Genomic DNA, 21,897 nt, shown 5'->3' on the forward strand with positions numbered 1-21,897 from the left:
GCCACTTTGACCGCAGCCCAGGCCTTTTTCCTGGAATCCTACACAAAATAGTTAGAAAGATACACGGTCTTTAGTAAATATTCACAAAGATTGTTGCTGCTGTGCTTACTATCCTATTAAAGGTGTAAAATCCATGAAACACTTTAAGCTCAAAATTAAATATGAATTTTTACCTTTCTAATTGTGTCTCTGCTATTCACAATTGTCGTTAATGGATCAGAGACTGTGGCATCACTAGTTAAAAATGAGCTTGTTAAAAAAATAGAACTCACGCCCACCGGACCTACTGAATCATAATCTGCACTTTTACAATCTCCCCAGTGTACTTGTGTACCCATGAATAGTTGCAAAGTACATTTCCACCTCGACATGTCTTTTCTGTCTGAGAAATACACATATTTTATCCAATTTGATATAAATAAAACATTCAAAAATGCATATGCCTCTGTTGAAACAATCATTTTATCATTTCTTTTCCAGATAAGTATAGTCTTTATACTGGTTTTGTGAATCACATGCCATACTCTTTTCTTGTAGTTAGAAATAAGGTAGAGAAAGTTACTTTGTAAAAAAAATATATATATATATATATTTGTGATAATTGAAGACACACTTCTAAATTAAAACCAGTTCTCTTAGCTTGCTGTTTTCTTCTTGGGTCACATCGTGAACTCTTCCCGTGACCACATGGCATGTGTACTTTTAATTTCAGGGACTGCTGCCATTCCAGGATATGGCCATAGACTTCTCTCAAGAGGAGTGAGGATGCCTGGACCAAGATCAGTGGGAATTGTACAGGGATGTGATGTTAGAGAAGTATAGGAACCTGCTCTCCTTCGGAGAGGATACCTTCCTTCCAGAATTCCTTATCCATCCACAGGGTTTAGAGTCCTTCATTTGTAGAATGTCTCCTGGAATCTTCTGCTTCCTACAATAGGGTTTCAGATTGCAACGTTTCAGGAAAGATTGGGAGTTTGTGGGTATAATTTATCTCATTCTTTTAAAATTGCAGCCTCCCTCTGCCGCATAGCACAGGGAGAGCAGCTGGGTGCTTTGTGACCACCTAGAGGGGTGGGATAGAGAGAGTGGGAGGGAGGGAGATGCAAGAGGGAAGAAATATGGGAACATATGCATATGTATAACTGATTCACTTTGTTATAAAGCAGAAAATAACACATCATTGTAAAGCAATTATACTCCAATAAAGATGTTAAAAAAATAATAAAAAAAATAGAATTGCAGCCTCCCTTTTAATATACTTTGTAACTGCTTGGGATGTGTCTATATGAACTGTGTACTATATGCTTCTGTTATAGTCCTTACAATATTTTGTCTTATTTTCTGTAACAATTTTCCATGGATTCTTTGGGCTTAAGGTATATTAAAAGGGAGACTGCGATTCTGGGACTTCCCTGGTGATGCAGTGCTTAAGAATTCGCCTGCCAATGCAGGGGACACGGGTTCAATCCCTGGTCCGGGAAGATACCACGTGCCACGGAGCAACTAAGCCAGTGGGCCACAACTACTGAGCCTGTGCGCCACAACTACTGAAGCCAGTGCACCTTGAGTCCGTGCACCATTTATTTTTTGGAGAATAAAACCACCTCTGAGTGATTAAAATTTAGACCAGCTAGTCAAAATGCTTTATCACCTGTTCTTAAAAACACTGATCAACGGAGCAAGTTTTACTAGGGATAACAGTGTAATTGTATTCTGGAGTTCATATCGGCAATATGGTTTATGACGTTGATGATGGATCACGACATTTCAATGGTATAACTGCTATTAATTGTCTGTTTGTTCAACGATTAAAGTCTCACATGATCTGAGTTCAGACTGGAGTCATCCTGGTTGCTTTCTGTCTATTGCAGATTTCTTCCAGTATGAAAGGCCAAGAGCAATTCAGCTTTCTTTACAAAATGTCTGCAAACTAAATGATGATATAATCTACATTCAATTAATTTATACATACCCTACTGTAGAACCGGGTTTGTTACGGTGGCAGAGCCCAGTAATTATGTAAAACTGAAACCTTTATCTGCACTGGTTCAAGTCCTCTTCCTAAGAATATGTTTATAATCAACATTCTTTCACAAATGACCCAATTTAATTCACCAGAGCATTCCTCATATTAACTAAATGGAAAATCCTAGGCTATATATAAATCCAGAAAGGGCCAAAAATCATCAGCCCCCATGGATTATTACAACCCATTGCTGAGGCATTCAAATTACTTATTAAAGAACCACTGTGTCCATCAACATCATCGATTTATATATTATTGCCCCAATGCTAGCCTTAACCCTGGCTCTCACAACATGAATTCCTCTTCCCATATCTTATCCACTAATTAATATAAATGTAGGTATATTATTTATATTAGCCATATCACACCGAGCCATTTATTCCATCCTCAGATCTGGATGAGCTTCACATTCAAAATACCCACTCACTGGAGCTCTAGGGACAGTAGCACACACAATCTCATATGAAGTAATGTAGCAGTTATTCCATTCTCAGTCTTACTGATAAATGGATCATTAACACTTTCAACAGTAATTATTACACGACAACACCTATGACTAATTTTCTCCTGACCCCTACCCAGAATTTGATTATCTCTGCAGTAGCAGAAATCCAATGAAGGCCCACTTGATTTAACAGAAGTAGAATCAAAACCTGTATATGTCTTCAATGTAGAAAATGTAGCAGGCCCATTCACCCCGTCCTTCCTAGAGAATACGTCAATTTCCTTATAATAAACATTTCCACAACAATCTATTTTTAGGAGCATTCGACAATCCCTAGGTGCCAGAGTTATATACAGCCCAAGTCATCATTAAAACACATCTAACAATCTCCTTTCTATGAATTTGAGCATCCTACCCAGAATTTTGATATGATCAACGTATACATCTCTTATAAAAAGTTTTTTTACTACTAACATTAGCCCTATGTATATGAGAGTTTTCACTACATGTCATTATACCAGGCAACCCACCACAAACTTAAGAAATATGTCTGACAAAAGAGTTACTTTGATAGAGTAAACCATAGAGGTTTCAGTGCTCTTATTCCTGGAATTGAATTCTTCCTAAGAATTTTACATTCTCCATGCTACCACTTTACACCACATTCTATATAGTAATGTTCTCTAAGTAAGCTTCAGGCCCATACCCCCAAAATGTTGTCGTATATCCTTCCTGTACTAATAAACTCTCTTTGTTTTTACTATCATTTTACTGACCATTTTCTCAGGAAACGTAATTGTATAACAAGCTCACACTGGTTAATGAGATCCCCATTCTAATAAATAACACGAACCCATAAGCTACAGAAGCATCCAACAAATATTTCCTGAAACAATCCACCACATCAATACTACTTATAATGGCTATTATCATTAATCTAATATACTGTGGTCAAAGAACACAATGAATAACAAAAATCTTTAATCCAGCAGCATCCACCCTCATGACAATCGCGCTTGTCACAAAAGTAGGACTTTCCCCATTTCACTTCTGAGTGCCTGAAGTCGCACAAGGTATCCCACGAACAGCAGGCCAGATGCTATCAGCCTGAAAAAATTGCACCGCTATCAGTTTTATATCACATGTCACCATCCATCAAGCTAAATATAGTATTAATCATAGTGATATTATAGCTGGAGGCTGAGGCAGACTTAGCCATACTCACCTGGAAAAAATTACACCCTCCTCATCAATTGCCCATATAGGATGAATAACAGCTATTATAAAGTATATTCCAACTATAACAATCCTCAACATACTAACTTATATCATAACAACACTCTCTTCTTCTTATTTATGCCCAGATCATGTACTACAAGAGTATCATTATCGCACACATGAGATAAAACACCTCCCATCCCAGTCCTTTTCCTCACCATTATAGTATCATTAGGACATCACCCATCACTATCAGGGTTTTTATCCGAATGAGTAATTATCCAAGAGATAACAAAAATGATAACATCATTCTACCAACACTAATAGACATCATAGCAGTCCTCAACATATATTTCTACTTGCAGCTAACGTACTCCACATCACTAACTATGTTCCCTTCATTAAACAACACAAAAATAAAACAATTTGAACATACAAAGAAATAACCTTCTTATCATTACCAATCATAATATCCACACGATTCCTACACATAACACCCATTCTATCGGTGCTGGACTAGGAATTTAGGTCAGTTGAGACCAAGAGCTTTCATAACCCTAAACAAGTAAAATTTACTTAATTCCTAAAACTAAGGATTGCAAGACTTCATCCTACATCAATTGAATGTAAAGCAAACATTGTAATTAAGCCAAATCTTTACGAGATTGATGACTTTTAACCCCAGGAAACTTTAGTTAACAGGCAAATCCTCTAGTCAACTGGCTTCAGTCTACTTCTGCTTCATTTGAGAAAGAAAAAAAAGGCAGGAAAATCACCGGCAGAAGTTTAAGCTGCTTCTCTGAAGTTACAATTCAATTTGTTGATTCACCACAGGGTTTTCGAGAAAGAGGGCTCAATCTCTGTCTTTACATTTACAGTCTAATGCTAGCTCAGTCATTGTACCTCTGTTCATACACTGCTGATTATTTTCAACAAATCACAAAGTTATCAGCATTTTATATTTACTATTTGGTGCTTGAGCTGCAGTAGCAGGCAGCACCTTAAGTGTATTAATGCAGGCTGAGCTATGCTAACCTGGAGCGCTACTTGGAGATGTCCAAATCTGTAAGGTAGTCATAACAGTCCCTGCACTTGTAATAATTTTCTTTATAGTTGTACCCATTATGATTGCAGGGTTTGAAAACTGACTTGGGCCACTAACAACTCAGACACCTGAGGTAGCATTTCCCCCAAAAAATCAAGTAAACTTTTGACTACTTCCCCTATCATTCTTACTCCTACTCATATCACCAATAGTAGAAGCTGGTTCTGGTACCAGTGGAATCCCATATTCAGCTCTAGCCTGCAATCTGGCCCATGCAGGAGCCTCTGTCGACCTAACCATTTTCACCTTACATTTAGCAGGTGTCTCTCCAATTCTTGGTATTATTACTTTTATTACTATAGTCTTTCATACAAAACCAGCAGTCATATCCCAATACCAAACACCACTATTAGTTTAATCTTCCCCAACTATAGCCATATTACTATAATTACCAGTGTCAGTCCGAGCAGCCAGAATTGCCATACTGTTAAGAGATAGAAATCTCAACACTACTTTCTTTGACCCTGCAGGAGGAGACCGAATCCTATACCAACACCTGTTTTGATTCTTTCGTCACCCTGAAGACTGCATTCATGGCCTACCAGGGTTTGTTATAAACTCACATATCATTACATACTATTTAGGACAAAAAGTGCCTTTCAGCTATTTGGGAATAGTATGAGTCATGTCCACTGGCTTTTTAGGATTTCTCTTGTGGGCCCATCATATGTTTACCATAGGGATAGCTGTCGACTCAGGAGCATACTTTGCATCAGCTACCGTAATTACTTCTATCCCTGCAGGAGTAAAAGTATCCAGCTGATTAGCAACTCTTTCTTTAATTTTTCTTTCTTTTTTTTTTTTTTTTTTTGTCTGCGTTGGGTCTTGGTTGCTGCACGTGGGCTTTCTCTGCTTGAGATGAGTGGCAGCTACTCTTCGTTGTGGTGCGCGGCCTTTTCATTGCAGTGGCTTCTCTTGTTGCAGAGCACGGCCTCTAGGCACGTGGACTTCAGTAGTTGTGGCTCGCGGGCTCTAGAGGGCAGGTTCAGTGGTTGCGTCGCACAGGTTTTTGCTCCGCGGCATGTGGAATCTTCCCAGACGAGGGCTCGAACCCGTGTCCCCTGCATTGGCAGGTGAATTCTTAACCACTGCGTCACCATGGAAGTCCCTGGTTAGCAACTGTTCACGGAGGTAATACTATATGACCTCCCATTATATTATGAGTTTTAGGCTTTAGTTTTTCTTTTTACAGTAGGTGGTTTGACAGGAATCATCTTAGCCAACTCACCCCCAGACAATGTCCTCCAGGATACATACTATGTAGTAGCACACTTCCATCACCTAATGTCCACGGGAGCAGTCTTCAATATTATAGGAGGCTTCCTACACTGATTCCCACTATTCTCAGGTTATACAGTTAACTCAGCATGAGCAAAAATTCACTTCATAAGTATATTTGTAGTAGTAAATATGACTTCCTGCAGCGCTTTCTTGGCCTCTCAGGGATGTCACTACGTTAGTCTGAGTACCCTGAGGCACACACAACATGAAGTATTTTGTCTTAGGCTCATTCATCTCAGTAGCAGCGGTAATGCTAATAATCTTCATACTTTGAAAAGCATTTGCGTCTAAGCAAGAAGTCTTAGCAGTGGAAACTTCTACTCCTAACCTAGAATGGTTACACGAACGCCCTACATCATATCCTATGTTTCAAGATCCTACCTATGTAAATGTAAAATAAGGAAGGACTCAAGTCCTTTTCAAGCAGTTTCAAGCCAACAGCATAACAATTATGTCTTTCTCAATAAATGAGATAAAAGTAAAAAGTGATGTAGCTTTGTCAAAGTTAAATCATAGGCTAAAATCCGGTATGTCAGTAAGGCATATCAATTTCATCTAGGCTCTCAAGACACAACATCACCGATTATGGAAGAACTTTTACATTTTCATCATCACACAATAATGATTTTTAAAATAAGTTCTCTAGTCCTCTATATTATTTCACTAATATTGACGTCTAAAGTGATTCATATATATACAATCGATGCACAGGTAGAGAAAATGTGAACAATTTACTAGGCATTATTGTAATCTTAGCTGCTCTATCATCATTGTGAATCCTTTACATGATACATGAAATCAATAACTCTTCCCAAACCATAAAAAAACTATGGGTCAGTAATGATACTGAAGCTACAAATACACAGATTATGAAGATTTAAATGTTGACTCCTCTGTAATCCCCACATCAGAGCTAAAACCAGGAGAATGATGACTAATAGAAATCAACAACCGAGTAGTTAGAGATAGTCATTGAATATTAGTTAGTTTCATCTGAAATTGTTGTACACCCCTGAGCTGTTCCTTCTCAGGCCTAAAAAGAGCTGCTATCCCAGGACGCCAAAATTAAAGAATCCTAATTCCAACAGGACCAGGCCTATGTTGTGAACAAGTTATTCCACCACCCCTACAGAATTTGTTCTTGTCATTGTTCACATTTGAGCCATTCTAATGGGTGTCTCCAGCAGCCCAGGGGTGGAGGGGGGGTTGGGAAGGATGCAGAGATTCCCGAGAAAACCAAAGGACCTGGCACTCTGGGAAATTCAAAAGTGCTAGTCCAGTTCTGGCAATCTGAACACTTCCTCCTGAAAGCTGAAGTCTGAGAGACACTCTTCCTCCCTTTGGCCACATGGCTGACAAGAAAAGTAGCTGACCTGCAAAGTGAGCACCAGTTAGGGTGGTGGGAGGGGGACACTCCTTACAATTATGCTAAAATGTTGCCATTTCCTCCAAACTCTCAGTATTCACGTCTCATTATTCATTCACCACTCTATTATTAGGGGTCACCACTGAATCAGTGATGACTCCAGAATTTCTGTAGGAGGGGTTTGGGGCAGGTGAGCAATTCATTCTGGGAAGGAGAGTCTAAAACCAAGTGAATGGCCCTTTACATTAGCATGGGAAAACTTCCCCCATCCCACCTTGTCTCAACAGAGCCATTAATCTAGAAAAAACTACAGTGTCACTTTTCAGAGGTCTACCCTGTGTGAACACATGGAGAAGACACTTAGAATGTTAAAGTCAGCATGTTAAGTAATTTCCTTGAAATACTGTAACTAGCACTCAGTTTACTTTCTTCACAGTCCTTTTCATAATCGATTTAATTTTAGTCCTTTTTAATTATATGGTACACCTTTAACACCTAAATTCCAAGAGAGAAGAAGCTTCATCTTATCTCCAGTGCCTAGCACATAATGGTTTCTAAATGGAACTGATTCCAAGATTGGCCTCATTTAGGAGTGGATCTGTTGTTAAAATCAGGTTTCCAAAATCTTTAGTATCAATACGGAATCCTTTCCTCTCACATTTCACAGGAAGCTAGACTTCTTAAAGCCCAAACCTGGATACGTTTGAAGTTTCCTTGACTGATTTAAATTGAATTAAAATTAAAATAATTATTTCGTACAGGAAAAACTTTCAATTTTTTTTTTCATTTTTCAGAACATAACCACCTTTTCTTTCTCTACTTTCTTCCCTTCAAAACAAACTTTGCAACATTGGGGTGAGTTAAATAATCAGAAATCTAGCCCCAAATTAAGCTCTCAATGACATGAAACACATTTTTTGCTCCTTTTAAATAAAAATCCTATATGCAGTACATTAATGTTTTCTTTTAGATATTACATTGACAACTTAATCCCTAATTCGAGGTATCCACATAACTGGTTTACAGTAAGGTTCTTTGGCAAAATATTTAACACAAGATATATAAAGATGTTGAGATCTGAGTAATATACCTTACTTGAAAGGCATGAATAGTTTTTAAACAGTGTAGCATAATCACACTTAAGACCATAGTTACTTTGTTCCCAAGTCCCTGCAATTCTATTTGAGGGGAGTTCTAAAAGGCCTCTGTCTTCTCCTGTGTCCACAACTGTAGACGTACACTGATGGTCCTCAATCCTGCTCTTCAAACTTCAAATAAGGGGCGAGAGACAAGGCTCGGGACTTGGAAAAGTCCTAGAAATTCCCTGCCTCAAAAGCACTTTCAGAGTTTCACATTTCCCTAAGGAAGACAGAGCTGAGTAGACATGCCCAAGTCTTCCAAATCCTGCTGGTTGTTTTGAATTATGGCTACACTGGCTGTGTACCCCTTGAGTTTTTATCTCCACATACTTGAATGAAATCCTGTAGTTCCTCTTTGGTTCTAGCATCTGTGACCTCTTCACAGGGTCTATATGCCACAGCTGTTTTACCACTTTCTGAAATCAAGTTAACAAGGATCAATTCAGAAGTTTTCTTGTTCTAAAACTTCCTGTATACAATGGTAGCACCGAATAATTAGACATTCTTTTGATTTCTAGAAGCAGAAAATAAGAGCATTTTCCTAGAAGTTCCCTCATCTGACACTTCAGTTTTTATCATAATTATTTGTGAAAACATATATAAGAAGCATCAACTTTGGTTCAAAAACTTTATGATCTTAGAAATAAGAACTAAGGAATAAGGACATAGAAATTAAAAGCTGTGGAAACAAAAATGTTCAATCACAATACAATTAAATAGGAAGGCATTAGGTATGGGTCAAAGTGAGTTCAAACTTGGGATAGATACCACTGGACTATAATAGATACTTCCTATTAGAAGCAAGGCAAGTGCCTACTCCTTGGGACCAAAATTCTACCAGATACAATGAAAAAAGCTTCGGAGACAGAGACAGAGAGAGAGAGCATTTGAACACTCTACTGGCAGAAACTGGCCCACGTACCCTTTGGACAATACAGCTTTCCTCAAGGCCAGCTAGAGCCACCAGGCTTTTTGATCTAAGGAGTTTTGTGTACATATAAGGAGTACCTTGGCACGTTAGGCACAAACAACCCAGGCATTTAGTTTGGTTCTTAAAGGTTGTTACCCAGAGTTGACAGCTGATGGAGATTCTGCCTGATGACCAGGGAAGTCAAACTTCACTGGAAGGACTGCCCAGGTTGGAAGGCCAAGACCAATCCAGGGTCAACTCTTACAAGCAAATAAGCTCTCTGACAACTTCGCTAGGATTTCTCAGTCTCTCAGCCTGCAGGGCTGTAAAGCAGGGGTGGAATTCTGTTCCGGGAATCTATTAATCATAAAGTTTCCTTTGGGCACAGCCTGTGCCATACTCACCACTGTATAACTCGATAAGGAACACAATCAACGCTATTCAATAGCATGACCACTTTCAAGGCTCACAAAAACATAGCCAATTATTATATAAGAATCATATTCACCCAATATATCAGAAATGAAAACTGAAATTAAACTGATTCCAAAAACATAATCTCATAAACTCTTCAACAAGGAAACAACGGTAAAAATAATAGTCAATATACTTTGTCTGCTTACTATGTTTCAGGCATAGTTCTAAGATTTTTACATTCATCATCTCATTTACTCTTACAATATCCCCGATTTGGTGGTAAGCTGAATTACTAACCCTATTCGCAGATAAAGAAATTGCAGCTTAGAGATATTAAATACCTTCAAATGTCTCTGGCTGGAAAAACCTAAAATTGCAACAACAACAAAATCTAAGAGACAAAGTTAGGACTCAAACACAGGTGTCCAAGGCTTATAATCACTACACTATTCTGTTTGATAAGCAAGCAATTGAGGGAGAACTGGATCAAGCACTTTCTGTATGAACTGAGGCAAGTGATTCTACATCTAAACACTGGGGACAATAATATTTGCTGTCGTTTTTCTCATAAATGCCACAAAGAACAAATGTAAGACTGCTGCTGTGAAAGCATCTGGTGAATGAAAGAATAAGCAATGTCGTAGATAACCATTATTTTCATCCAATTAACTTTTCAAATAAGTTTATTTGCTCACTGCAACTGAAGCACTTCAACGACAATCAAAAAGGTCTTACCTAAAACCACAATAAGCAATTTCTGGAATGCATCTGTCATAGCTTTCTGAATAGCAAGTTTCTGGGTTACCTTCCCAGGTAACCCTAAGGAATGATAATGACCCTAAATCCAACCAAAACAGATGAATTTAAAATGCCTATATGAATAACTGATTTCTAGGTTATATGTTTAAAACTAAAAATGCATCTGTGATTCTTACATCATTATCTCAGTGATTAAGGGCAGGCACAACACTGGGGTACGGGTGAATGTCTCCGTTGCAGGTATACCCTGGCATGGCACATTTTTACTGCTCGGATGTATTCTGGAATTTCCTAAAATACTAGACGGGAAATGCAAACCAAGAACGTGACACAAATCTCATATTACTCACAGATTTCAAATGGACAAGCTGAGGCTACAATGATACAGACCCTGCTCTTCTGCGTGTAAAAGGCTGGATTCATACAGTGAGATAGATTTGATTGTAGTGCAGATGATCTGGCCTCTACTCAACCATCACCCACTCAGGTGGATGGTGGAGCCTCCTCCACCCCATTCGCTAACAGCCCTGCCTCTGACTTAAAACCCTAAGCCCAAGTGCCATGGATTCTAGGAAAAAACTCAGTACCAATCAGAATCCCCTTTCTAGGGATCTACATTTACTTTTTCCTCTCAGGCCCTTCTATAGGAGGCAAAGGACTGAACCCTTCCACAAGAGTTTATTTCAATCTTTAGACAATGATTTTGTTGAGATAACTGAAGGCCAGAAGACATGTGCATTTGAAGGACTATTTTAGTACAAAACAAATTATTAACAAAAGCAAAAACAAAACAAACAAAAGAACTAACTAATTTTCCCTCCTCCTAAGCTTCTTGGCAGGCAGTCAGTACTAAAATTCTAAAGTTTAAGGTGCTGTCAGGTATTGCCTAAGATAAAAACCTATATTGTCGGGCAGAAAAATTCTTCCCAGGGCTTTGGTTGCTTAGAAAAGATGATGATGTATCTGAAAAGTTGAGTTTCAGAAGGAAAGGAAAAAAGAGAAATCCCACTCCCTCACCTCCCCACACACACACATACTGGAAAACAGACCTTCCTCCAACTTATCCAAAGGTTCCTCAGCCATGCCAACTCCGGGACTCCTGCACTCGTGGGAGGTGAACACCACCTCTAAAGCACAGCAGAACTTCAGGCTTTGCTTCTGAAGTGGTGTCACAATATCTTCATTTTCCCTTTCTTCAAGGTTATAAAGATCCCGAAGCTGTTAGGATTTTGAATTAAAGGCTAGACTTCAACATATACTGTTGTTAGAAATAAATACTAAACTCCAGCAATCCCAGGTAATAGTTTAGGTATGCTATAGCTTCAAAATCAACTGAGACTTGCTAATGAACGACTAGATATGGACCACTATTTTTTTATGATATACCATACAAATACTGGAGAAAATTATGGACACCACCATCCAAGTCATTGAGATTATCACTAATTCTAGGTGGCAGGCCAATGCTCAGATACTTCCATGTGGAAGTCTCTCACATCTCCTCCCCATAGCCCTGTTCTATTCTTCTCTCTAAAGTCTAGGAGTTCAATGTTGAAAAGAGTCTGGTTAGTCAAAGAAAATCTACAGAGTTTACCTTGATGATCCTTTTAGACCACCCATGGAAACCAAAGTAGTAATTTGCCAATTCTTGGCATCTGGAGCTGTTTAGGGCAAGTGTATTATGTTGAACCGCCTTATGTCTGGTGCCGAGACGAACCTAAAGACATAAAAGACCTAAAAATATCACCACCCTACATAGAGACTTATTTTGGATATACCTGAGATTTATCAATAACAATTTTATAGAGTGGTTGTGAAGATTAAGTAGGACATTTTAAGCAATGAGTTCACAATGATTCCTAAATAAATGTTATTTATTATTTTTAAGTCAGTAGTTTTCTGCATCATTTCCAGGGCCCCTGATTAACCGGAAGCTTCCCTGACCTCTGGTGGTGAAAGTGATGATGAAAGCAACCAAGGAAGCCCAGCAGAAGCCTATTATGGGGTTGGGGGTAAGCAAAGGAAGTGAACTGTTTTACTTGTCTCATCCTGTAGCTCCTGCTTGAGAATATGACCTGAAGAGGAGATAAGATGGACCTGCCACTGAATTAGGACCTTAATCTGTAGCACCCCCTCCCCAAGTTACTAACCCCTGTTAGAAGAGGGAATACGTATACCTCTATAAATGTAAATGAAGCAACGAAAAGAATTAGAGGTTCATCTGCATTAACAAGCTTCTTTGAGAGTGCAAATATTTCCAGTCTTAACTCCCTAAAGAACTTACATATTACTGTGGATTTTTTACATCACTAGTTCTTTCTTAAATGTCTATTTCCATTTTGAACAGGGTATAGCATATAAATATAGTCATAAAAATTCAAATAATACAAATAAGGTCAAAGCATTGTTAATTCTTTATTGATTTGTTTGTGTATCTTCCTCTCTCACTAGTTTATTAGCTCCTTAAGTGTTTGAAGGAACCATATATTATTCTTTCCTTGTTACCAGAAACAAGCATAGATCTTGGCATATAATAGAGGAGTGATGGTCTGTTGACTGAGTGAATGAATGAGTACATAAGAAAATGAAATTACTTTCTCCAACTGAAGCTGCCTGCTGGGAAAGAGAAATGAAGACTAATTTTTAAATGTTGAGTGTCACATGGGAGGCTAGGTCCTGTGCGGTGAGTCATAATGGAGCTGTCCTGGAGAATTAGGAAGCTTCAGAAGGGCTCTGAGCCCCTGGGTAGTAGAGACAGTTCACATCTTGGATAAACTTGCCACAGTTCTTGCCGGCAAACATTTCCCTTCATGCTACTGAGAAAAACTCAGATACATTAGGTCTTTCCTTCATTTTATTTTAAGATATTATTCTCTTTTCTGTATTTATAAAAAACACAGGGGAAAAAAGATAAGAAGTATGTATAGCTGCCAATGAATAAAATAACACATGATTGGAACTTCCGTGCTGGTGCATTGGTTAAGACTCTTTGGTCCCAATGCAGGTGACCCGGGTCCGATCCCTGGTCAGGGAACTAGGTCTCACATGCATGCTGCAACTAAGAGTTCGCATGCCACATTTAAGGAGCCTGCAAGCCACAACTAAAGGAGCCTGCCTGCTGCAACTGGGGAGCCCACATGCCACAACTGGGGAGCCCTTGAGCCGCAACTAAAGAGCCCGCCTGCTGCAACCAAATAAATAAATAAAACTGAAAAAGAACGCATAAGCAATGTAGGAAACAATTTCGGGGTTGTGGGTTATAAACTAAGGCTCTGCATTAAATAAAGAAATCTAATACGAATGCCCTTTCCTCTCAACTCTATAGTGACTTGTAGAACATTTTCTTCATTACGCTATCAGTGATGGGCTTTATGCTGTGAAAATGTCACAACCTACGCTTATGGAATGGTCTTAATGTCCAATATAAGAAAAGAACTCATTACTCACAACTGATACCAAGTAACTGTTTCATAATCTTTCCAGGACCATCTGTAATATCTGAGTGGTTATGTGAAATGGTCGCAGGGTCTGCAAATTAAAGAATGTCTGACACAAAATCATTTCAATCCCAGGGAGTACAGCCAGGATTGAAAAGGATGTTAAACAGGGTACAGAAGTGGGAGGTAGTGTACCTGGAGTCACATCTGAGGAGAGTTCTCAGATTCAATAAAGGTGAAATCAGTGAGTAAAGAAATATGGGTGAGAATAGGCAGCAAGGTCAGTAGGAAGTAGCCAGAACAAGAAGCCAATCAGAGAAGACACACAATTATAAAGGGAAAGGTCTGGGAAATCTAAGCCTCACTCACTTATTCAGAGGAATTGAAAAGGTCCTTGAAAAAGGAATGGTGGCTGAATGGAGGCACATAATGAAATGATAGTTCTGGGGAAGTAAAATTGGATGGCATGTTGATATGAAATAAGGTTTCTACAATGCATTAAAGAATATTTTAACCATTTTCTGGAATCTGAAGGGAGTTCTGAATAGGCAGTTTGAGAGTGATGATGATGATGAAGCCTCCTTTATGTTACATCTGACAAAAGTTTGTCAAGCTCGGGACTTCCCTGGTGGCACAATTGTTGAGTCCACCTGCCAGTGCAGGGGACACGGGTTCGATCCCTGGTCCAGGAAGATCCCACATGCCGCAGAGCAACTAAGCCCGTGTGCCACAACTACTGAGCCTGTGCTCTAGAGCCTGTGAGCCAAAACTACTGAAGACTGCGTGCCTAGAAACCGTGCTCTGCAACAAGAGAAGCCATCGCGATGAGAAGCTCACGCCCCGCAACAAAGAGCAGCCCCTGCTCGCCGCAAATAGAGAAAGCGGCGCGCAGCAACAAGACCCAATGCAGCCAAAAATAAATAAATTAATTAATTTTAAAAATTGTCAACCTCACACATTTAAAATCCACATAAAAGTAAATATAAGGAAGACTCTTGTGAAGATTTCTTAAATTAAGGGGCAGCATAAAATGACATGGGGTTTAACATCCGTTAAGTTTCGGTTTGGCCTCTAGTTTCCACATTTACTGTCATGAACCTTAAGTAAGTCACTTAACCATCCTGAGTTCGAGTTTCTTCATCTAAGAAAAAGAAAGAAACAACTAGGGAACTGGGGGATCAGTGGAGCAGTGCATCTGAGAGCATTCTGAACACCACAGTGCTGTACAAACGCTGGCCTTCCCCCACCCCCCACCGGGACCTTAGTTCCCAGACCAGGCATTGAACCCGGGCCCTCAGCAGTGAAAGTGCAGAGTCCTAACCACTGGACCGCCAGGGAATTCCCGATGGCCTATTAGTTTTAAATTCAGCACTTCATCCCAGTAGAGCGAGGAATTCAACATTTGGACCCACCTTCACTGGAGATGTCTGAAAAAGCTGCTTCTGGTTGCATGCCTTTTGGGCTCTGTGGGCATCCCTTGCTGAATAAAACTTGATGATGGCAAAGAACCCAGAACTGGCCACTGTTGCGTTTGGGAAGACTCGGACCAAATACAGGAGGCCAAACCGGGAGAAGACTGTGAACAGAGAACGCTGTAGGGTGGTCCCACGCTAAGTAAGTGCAGGAAATTTCAGGCCCAGGAAACCAAACCGCCCATTCCCTTATATTCCCCCAGCCCTTTGGCACAGGAAACTGTGGTGAGCCTGCTACTCCAAACACTTCTCATTTCATGAACAAGTTTCCCTCTGAAATCCTAAGCTTCGAGAAGCATTAGGAGGCAATGCCTTCTGTTGGGAACTATGTCTCAAAAATCTATGGGAGCGAGCTGACTGCTCAGGTCGTCTCTGGAACTAAGATTCCTCTCAGCGGAGACCACAGGCAGATGAGGTGCTGAAGCAGTACCCCGGGGCGCCCAGTTACTGGGGCGCGGGGCAGCTTCCTCCACCCCTCCCTCCGCTCCGGCTCGTCTCACTTGCAAGGCCTCGGCCGTGGGTCGAGAGCTCAGCTCCCACACCAGCAAGCTTTCGTCACCCCCGAAGGGAACCGCGAAAGGTACGAAGTGCAGCATCCTACATCACCGCGCGTGCGCTGCTCGGGGCGCAAGCGGACTGCACCAGCGAACGTGCACCCGTGCTTTTTAAAAAGTTAGTGCCAATAAATCTAATACATAGAAAAATAGTTGAAAGCCCCTGAGTGTTTTGTGGATAGAAAAGCTTGAGATTCAGAGCACGTTTAGAGCTTGACAGTCTAAGAATAAACTAACTCTCCGTTCCATTAGAAGGACTAGGTAGCAGCTTCTGGTTATGGAACCAGAAACTCTCAGGCTCTAAATAGAACATAAAACAGCATCACTTGTACCCTTTATAAAATTGCAGAAACAAACAAAATAAACAAAAATATATTTACACCTGTCCTATAAGACACAAGGTACTTGAGACCTAATGTATATAAAATCAGTTTACAAACTGTGATGCACTATATCAATAAGTTCTCATTTGCAGAGAGCACAGCATAGAATATGTGGCCATTAATGTTAATTCCCTTCCCCCTTGGATTCCTTTCTCTTGTTCCTTTAACTATGCAGATCCCTTATATTATTAAGCTAACAATGTAACTGAGTTATTATTAGCTTAATAATGTAACCAAGAATCTGATTTTTAGCAAAGGGGTAGTTCTTAGAAACTTAGGGAGCTGGAACTCTGAATGAATGAATTAAAATAATGCAATTACATCATTAGTTTTAAAATTTATCATCATTGACTAAAATATTAAATTAAAAATTTATTATCCTGCAATTGAGACTCACCACAACGTGTGACATCTGTCAGGCATTCACTGTCACAACGTAGCTTGAATGTCTTACAGACAACCTCAATAATATTTTTAAATTGGCAGAGGCAGCAGGCCATACGGTAGGTAAGATCCTACAAATGGAAACATAGGTAATTAAATTCATGGTAAAAGAGATACTTGAGTAGGTAGAAGAGGTAGGCCAAGGCCACCACAGACCAGTGCAAAAAGGAGTTCTTGGGGCATATGGACTGCAGAACTGGATAGGGGCCTGTTGGCCAATTGCTCCTCTTGACTGTTGTAAATAAATATAGAGGAGGAGAGATTAGGATGGCAGTAGGCACGGTATGCCTAGAAAAAAGGGAATAGGGATTAGAATACGGTGACATTGATCTGTAGTTTAATTCAGAAGTATCTCCTTCCAACCCGAAAGCCTCACTTTGGGTTGAGAGTACACAGGAACAAGGCAAACATCTAAGAAGAGTATGAATAATATTGCACCTTCTGAAGTCCCTTTCTCAGGTCCTATCTGTGAGTATTAATATATTAGAAATTATTCTAGTAATAAAAAAGCATCCTGTGGTTAAACAATAACAGAGATTGCATTGGCCAAATCTGGACAAAAGGAACATTCCAAAGAATAACATTATCAGTATAATAGGGAATAACATAGTTAATTTTTTAAAAAAGCACATGAGTTCATAATGATACTCAAAATGAAAAGTGGGGGAGCTCTTCTTTAGAGAATAATGTCAACTAATAAATGCAAAAGGAATGATAGAATTAGAAAAGTGTCATTTTGCATCTATCAATGTAATAATCGATTCAGACAAGGATTATCATTGATGCACAGTTGGGTGAAGAGTTGGTTGAAAGTAGGATCTTCACTGATCCCAAAGTGTCACCCCACATATGATTTATCAATTACCAAGGTGAAAAATAATTTTACAATGGAGAGATACGGAAGATACCACCTTAATCAAGTGATCAAACTTAGCACTGGGCCACCTGAAGTGATGAAGTATGAAGAATACATCACCTACTTAGTATTCTTCCCCAAAATATTTACTTTGAATCTAATGAGGAAACAGACAAATCCAGATTGTGGGGCAATTTACAAGATAACTGGCTTAGATTGTTCAAAAATACCAATGTCATAAAAGACCAAAAAAAATAGTAGGGAAATATTCTAGATTAAAGGAAACAAAGACATGACATGCAATGCCTAATCTTTAATTGGACCCTGTATCAAAAGAAAAAAGACTTGAATGCTATTGGCTTCTGGCCAAGATGAAGTAACAAGGCCCAGTTTAACCTCCCACCTGAAACAATGAAATCATCAGACAGAACATATGAAAGAACAGTTTTCAAGAAACTGGACCTCAGGCAATAAAGTTCAGTGATCCCCAGGAGATGGGAAATAAATGAAGTGATCCCTATATTTGCCCTAACTTACTTCTCTGAGAGAGTTTCCAGGTCATGGTACAGGGAAGAGACGTCCAGGCAGAGACTAGTGGATTCCCTGACTGAGGAAATGGAGCTGAGAGTCTGGGAAAACCAGGGTAACTAGAGTTCACAAAGCAGACTACCAGAGAGAAAAGAAGTGCACAGACAAAGAAGTCTGGAGATATGCAGAGGGATCTCTTGAGAATTCAGCAAAGTATTGGTCAGTACATTTGTGTGAGGAATTACTTGATGCCAGGAAAAGAAACACATGAAAGGATTAATAATAAGAATAACTGGATATCACACAGGGTTGTAGGAATAATACCTGTTCTTACAAGTCAAACTGGAAAACCTCATGATACTCAGAAAAGACTTGTCTCAGTAGTTGCAAATAATGAGCTCCAGACTAAAGGCTACTTGGACTCCTACACAACGAATCTTAAAAGCTAGACCTAAAAGAATAAAATTGTTTTGAGTAACTTAATTTCACCCAAAACAAAGCCCAAGCATTTTACAGGAATATAAATATATATAGCACACAAGAAAATAAAACTCACAATATCGGGGACCATATGAAAAATTGGCAAGCATGCAAAGAAGTAGGAAAATATGACCCATACTGAGGAGAAAAGCCAATCAATCAAAACTAACCCATAATCTATACAGATGTTAGAATTGACATTAAACATTTAAAAAGTTATTATACATGAAGAAATGTTATTATAACTGTATTTCATATGTTAAAAAACCCAGACTATACACTGAAAATGTTAAGTACAGTCATGGAAAATGTAAAACAGACCCAAATTGAGCTTCTAGAGATTAAACACCATGCCTAAATGAAAAAGATATTGAACGAGCTTAATGGGAGATTAGACACTGCAGAAGAAACGGTCAGTGAGCATAAGGCATAGTAATAGAAACTATCCAACATGAAACAAAAAGAGTGACAAAACAAAACAACAACAAAAATGAATAGAGCATTAGTGAGTTGTGCAACAACTTCAAGTGGCCTAATACATGTGCACTTAGAGTCCATGAAGGAGACGAGAAATTTCAAAAATTTGAAGAAATAATAGCCATAATTTTTCCAAATTGGTAAACACTATAAACCCACAAATTCAAGAAGCTCAATGAAATTTAAGCATAAGAAACATGGACAAAACTACACAAAAGCACAAAAAATAATCAAATTGCTCAAAACCAGCAATAAAGAGAAAAATTTAAAAGCAGCCAGAGGAAAAAAAACTACACAATACATACAGAGGAACAAAGATAACAATGACAACAGAATTTTTTGGGAAACAATGTAAATGAGAACTCAGTGAAATAACATCTTTAAAGTAGTAAATTGAATTCTATCAAGCTAGAATTCTATACCCAGATCTGTCAAAACAAAAGCAAAATAAAGACTGTCTCAGACATACAAAAGGTGAAAGAATTCATTACTAGTACAGTTTCACTATAAGGAATGTTAAAAGAAGTATTTTTAAGCAGAAGGAAAATGACACCAGATTGGAATATGGATCTACACAGAAGATTAAGAATACTGGAATTGGGACTTCCCTGGTGGTTCAGTGGTTAAGAATCTGCCTGCCAATGCAGGGGACACGGGTTCATCCCTGGTCCAGGAAGATCCCACATGCCGCGGAGCAACAAAGCCCGTATGCCAAAACTACTAAGCCTGCATTCTAAAGCCTGTGTGCCACAACTACTGATGCCCACACACCTAGAGCCTGTGCTCTGCAACAAGAGAAGTCATCCAATGAGAAGCCGGTGCACTGCATTGAACAGTAGTCCCTGCTCTCCGCAACTAGAGAAAGCCCAGGAAAGCAACAAAGACCCAACACAGCCAAAAAAGTAACTTAACAAAAATACTTTTAAAAATTTTTAAAGGATTTTAGTCATTCAATATATGTGTCTGACCACAATGGAAATAAATTAGAAATTAACAAATACGAAAAAGCTCCAAATATTTGGAAACTAAACAACACACTTCTGAGTAACTTTGTGGTCAAAGAAGAAATCAAAAGGGAAATCAGAAACTATTCTGAACTCACTAAACTGAAAACATAATATATCAACATGTGGGATATTGCTAACGCTGTACTCAGCTTCCTCAAATTCCACCTTAATCTGGGAAAATGAGAGCAAATTAATCACAGAGTAAGAGAAGAAAGAACACAATAAAGATCAAAGTAGAAATAAATAAAATGGAAAACAGAAAAATACTATAGATATTAAAAGGATAATAAGAGAATATATAGAATACTTTATACCAATAAATTCAAGATGAAATGGACAAATTCCTTGAAAGACAGTCACTACTAAAGTTTATTCAAGAATACAGATATTAAAGAAATTGGATGTGCAGTTTAAAACCTTCGAACAAAGAAAGCTTCAAGTCCCGGTGGCTTAACTGATAAATTCCACTGAACATTTAAAGAATAATATAATGCCAATTCTACACAAGCTCTACCAGAAAGTTGAAGAGAAGGGAATACTTCCCAACTTATTTATAAGGCCAACTTTCACCGTATCAAGATTAGACAATGACATTACAAGAAAACTATAGACCAATATATCTCATGAACACAGAGGCAAAAATTCATAACAAAATTTTAGCATATCAAATCCAATAATATATAAAAAGATGATACATCACGACTAATTGGGTTTATCTCAAAAATGAAAGGTTGGTTTAATATTTGAAAATCAATTTACCCAACTTAGTACACTAGAAAAGAAAAATCAGGACATCTCTGGTGGGGCAGTGGTTAAGAATCCACCTGCCAGTGCAGGGGACATGGGTTTCAGCCCTGTTCCAGGAAGATCCCACATGCCATGGAGCAACTAAGCCCGTGCACCACAACTAATGAACCTGTGCTCTAGAGCCTGTGAACCACAACTACTGAGCCCATGTGCCAAAACTAGTGAAGCCCGTGCACCTAGAGCCCATGCTTCGCAACAAGAGAAGCCACCGCAATGAGAAGCCTGCATACTGCAATGAAGAGTAGTCCCTGCTCTCCACAACTAGAGAAAGGCTGCGTATAGCAATGAAGACCCAATGCAGCCAAAAATAAATTTAAAAAATTAAGAAAAGAAAGGAAAATCACATAATCATTGCAATAGATGCAGGAAAAGAATGAAAGAATCTAACATCCATTCCTGATTAAAAAAAAAAAAACAGCCCTCAGTAGACTAGGAATGGAAGGAGACTTCCTCAACTTGATAAGTGACTTCTACAAAAAACCTAACATCATATTTAATGGTGAAGGACAACGTACTTTCTCTCCAGTATCAGGACAAAGGCAAGGATGTCTGCTCTCATTACTTCTATTTGACATTTCACTGAAGGTTCTAGCCAGTGCAATAGGGCAACAAAAAAAAAGAGATGTTCAGAATGGAAAGGAAGAAGTAAAACTATTTTTTATGTGCAGATAACATGTTTATGTAGAAAACCTGATAGAATCTACAAAAATGCTACTGGAACTAATAAATGAGTTTATCAAGTTTGCAGGGTACAAGATCAACATACAAAAAGATTAATTTATCTCA

General features: G+C 38.8%; 2 protein-coding genes across 4 annotated transcripts in view; both read right to left on the reverse strand.

Moving 5' to 3' along the window:
* Positions 1-21,897, reverse strand: part of SH3KBP1 (SH3 domain containing kinase binding protein 1) — a 436,506-nt gene that overhangs the window by 311,523 nt on the left and 103,086 nt on the right. The gene's annotated exons all lie outside the window — the stretch shown is intronic.
* LOC114906039 (RAD52 motif-containing protein 1-like) lies at positions 7,347-16,171 on the reverse strand. 2 transcript variants are annotated; one of them, XM_029240523.1, is made up of 7 exons: positions 16,076-16,171; positions 15,516-15,695; positions 12,261-12,383; positions 11,698-11,884; positions 10,643-10,726; positions 8,911-8,996; positions 7,347-7,448 (listed from the first exon to the last, which is right to left on the reverse strand). In XM_029240523.1, exons 1-7 carry the CDS (start codon positions 16,169-16,171, stop codon positions 7,347-7,349), a joined length of 858 nt encoding a protein of 285 aa, XP_029096356.1. The 2 variants fall into 2 exon arrangements, with proteins under 2 accessions (XP_029096356.1, XP_029096357.1); XM_029240524.1 differs by lacking the exons at positions 8,911-8,996; positions 10,643-10,726; positions 11,698-11,884.

The sequence above is a fragment of the Monodon monoceros genome, unplaced genomic scaffold, assembly GCF_005190385.1.
Source record: "Monodon monoceros isolate NGI ecotype Baffin Bay Population unplaced genomic scaffold, NGI_Narwhal_1 Super_Scaffold_22, whole genome shotgun sequence".
In the NCBI taxonomy this organism is placed as follows: domain Eukaryota; kingdom Metazoa; phylum Chordata; class Mammalia; order Artiodactyla; family Monodontidae; genus Monodon; species Monodon monoceros.

Excerpts from the sequence above, each read along its gene's own strand:
- LOC114906039 (XM_029240523.1), bottom strand. The coding sequence starts at position 16,171 with ATGCTGCACTTCGTACCTTTCGCGGTTCCCTTCGGGGGTGACGAAAGC. Across the intron at positions 15,696-16,075 it reads CCACGGCCGAGGCCTTGCAA|CGTTCTCTGTTCACAGTCTT; the intron begins GTGAGACGAGCC and ends ACCACCCTACAG. Across the intron at positions 10,727-11,697 it reads AGGTCTGTTTTCCAGTATGT|GGTTACCTGGGAAGGTAACC; the intron begins GTGTGTGTGGGG and ends ATCATTCCTTAG.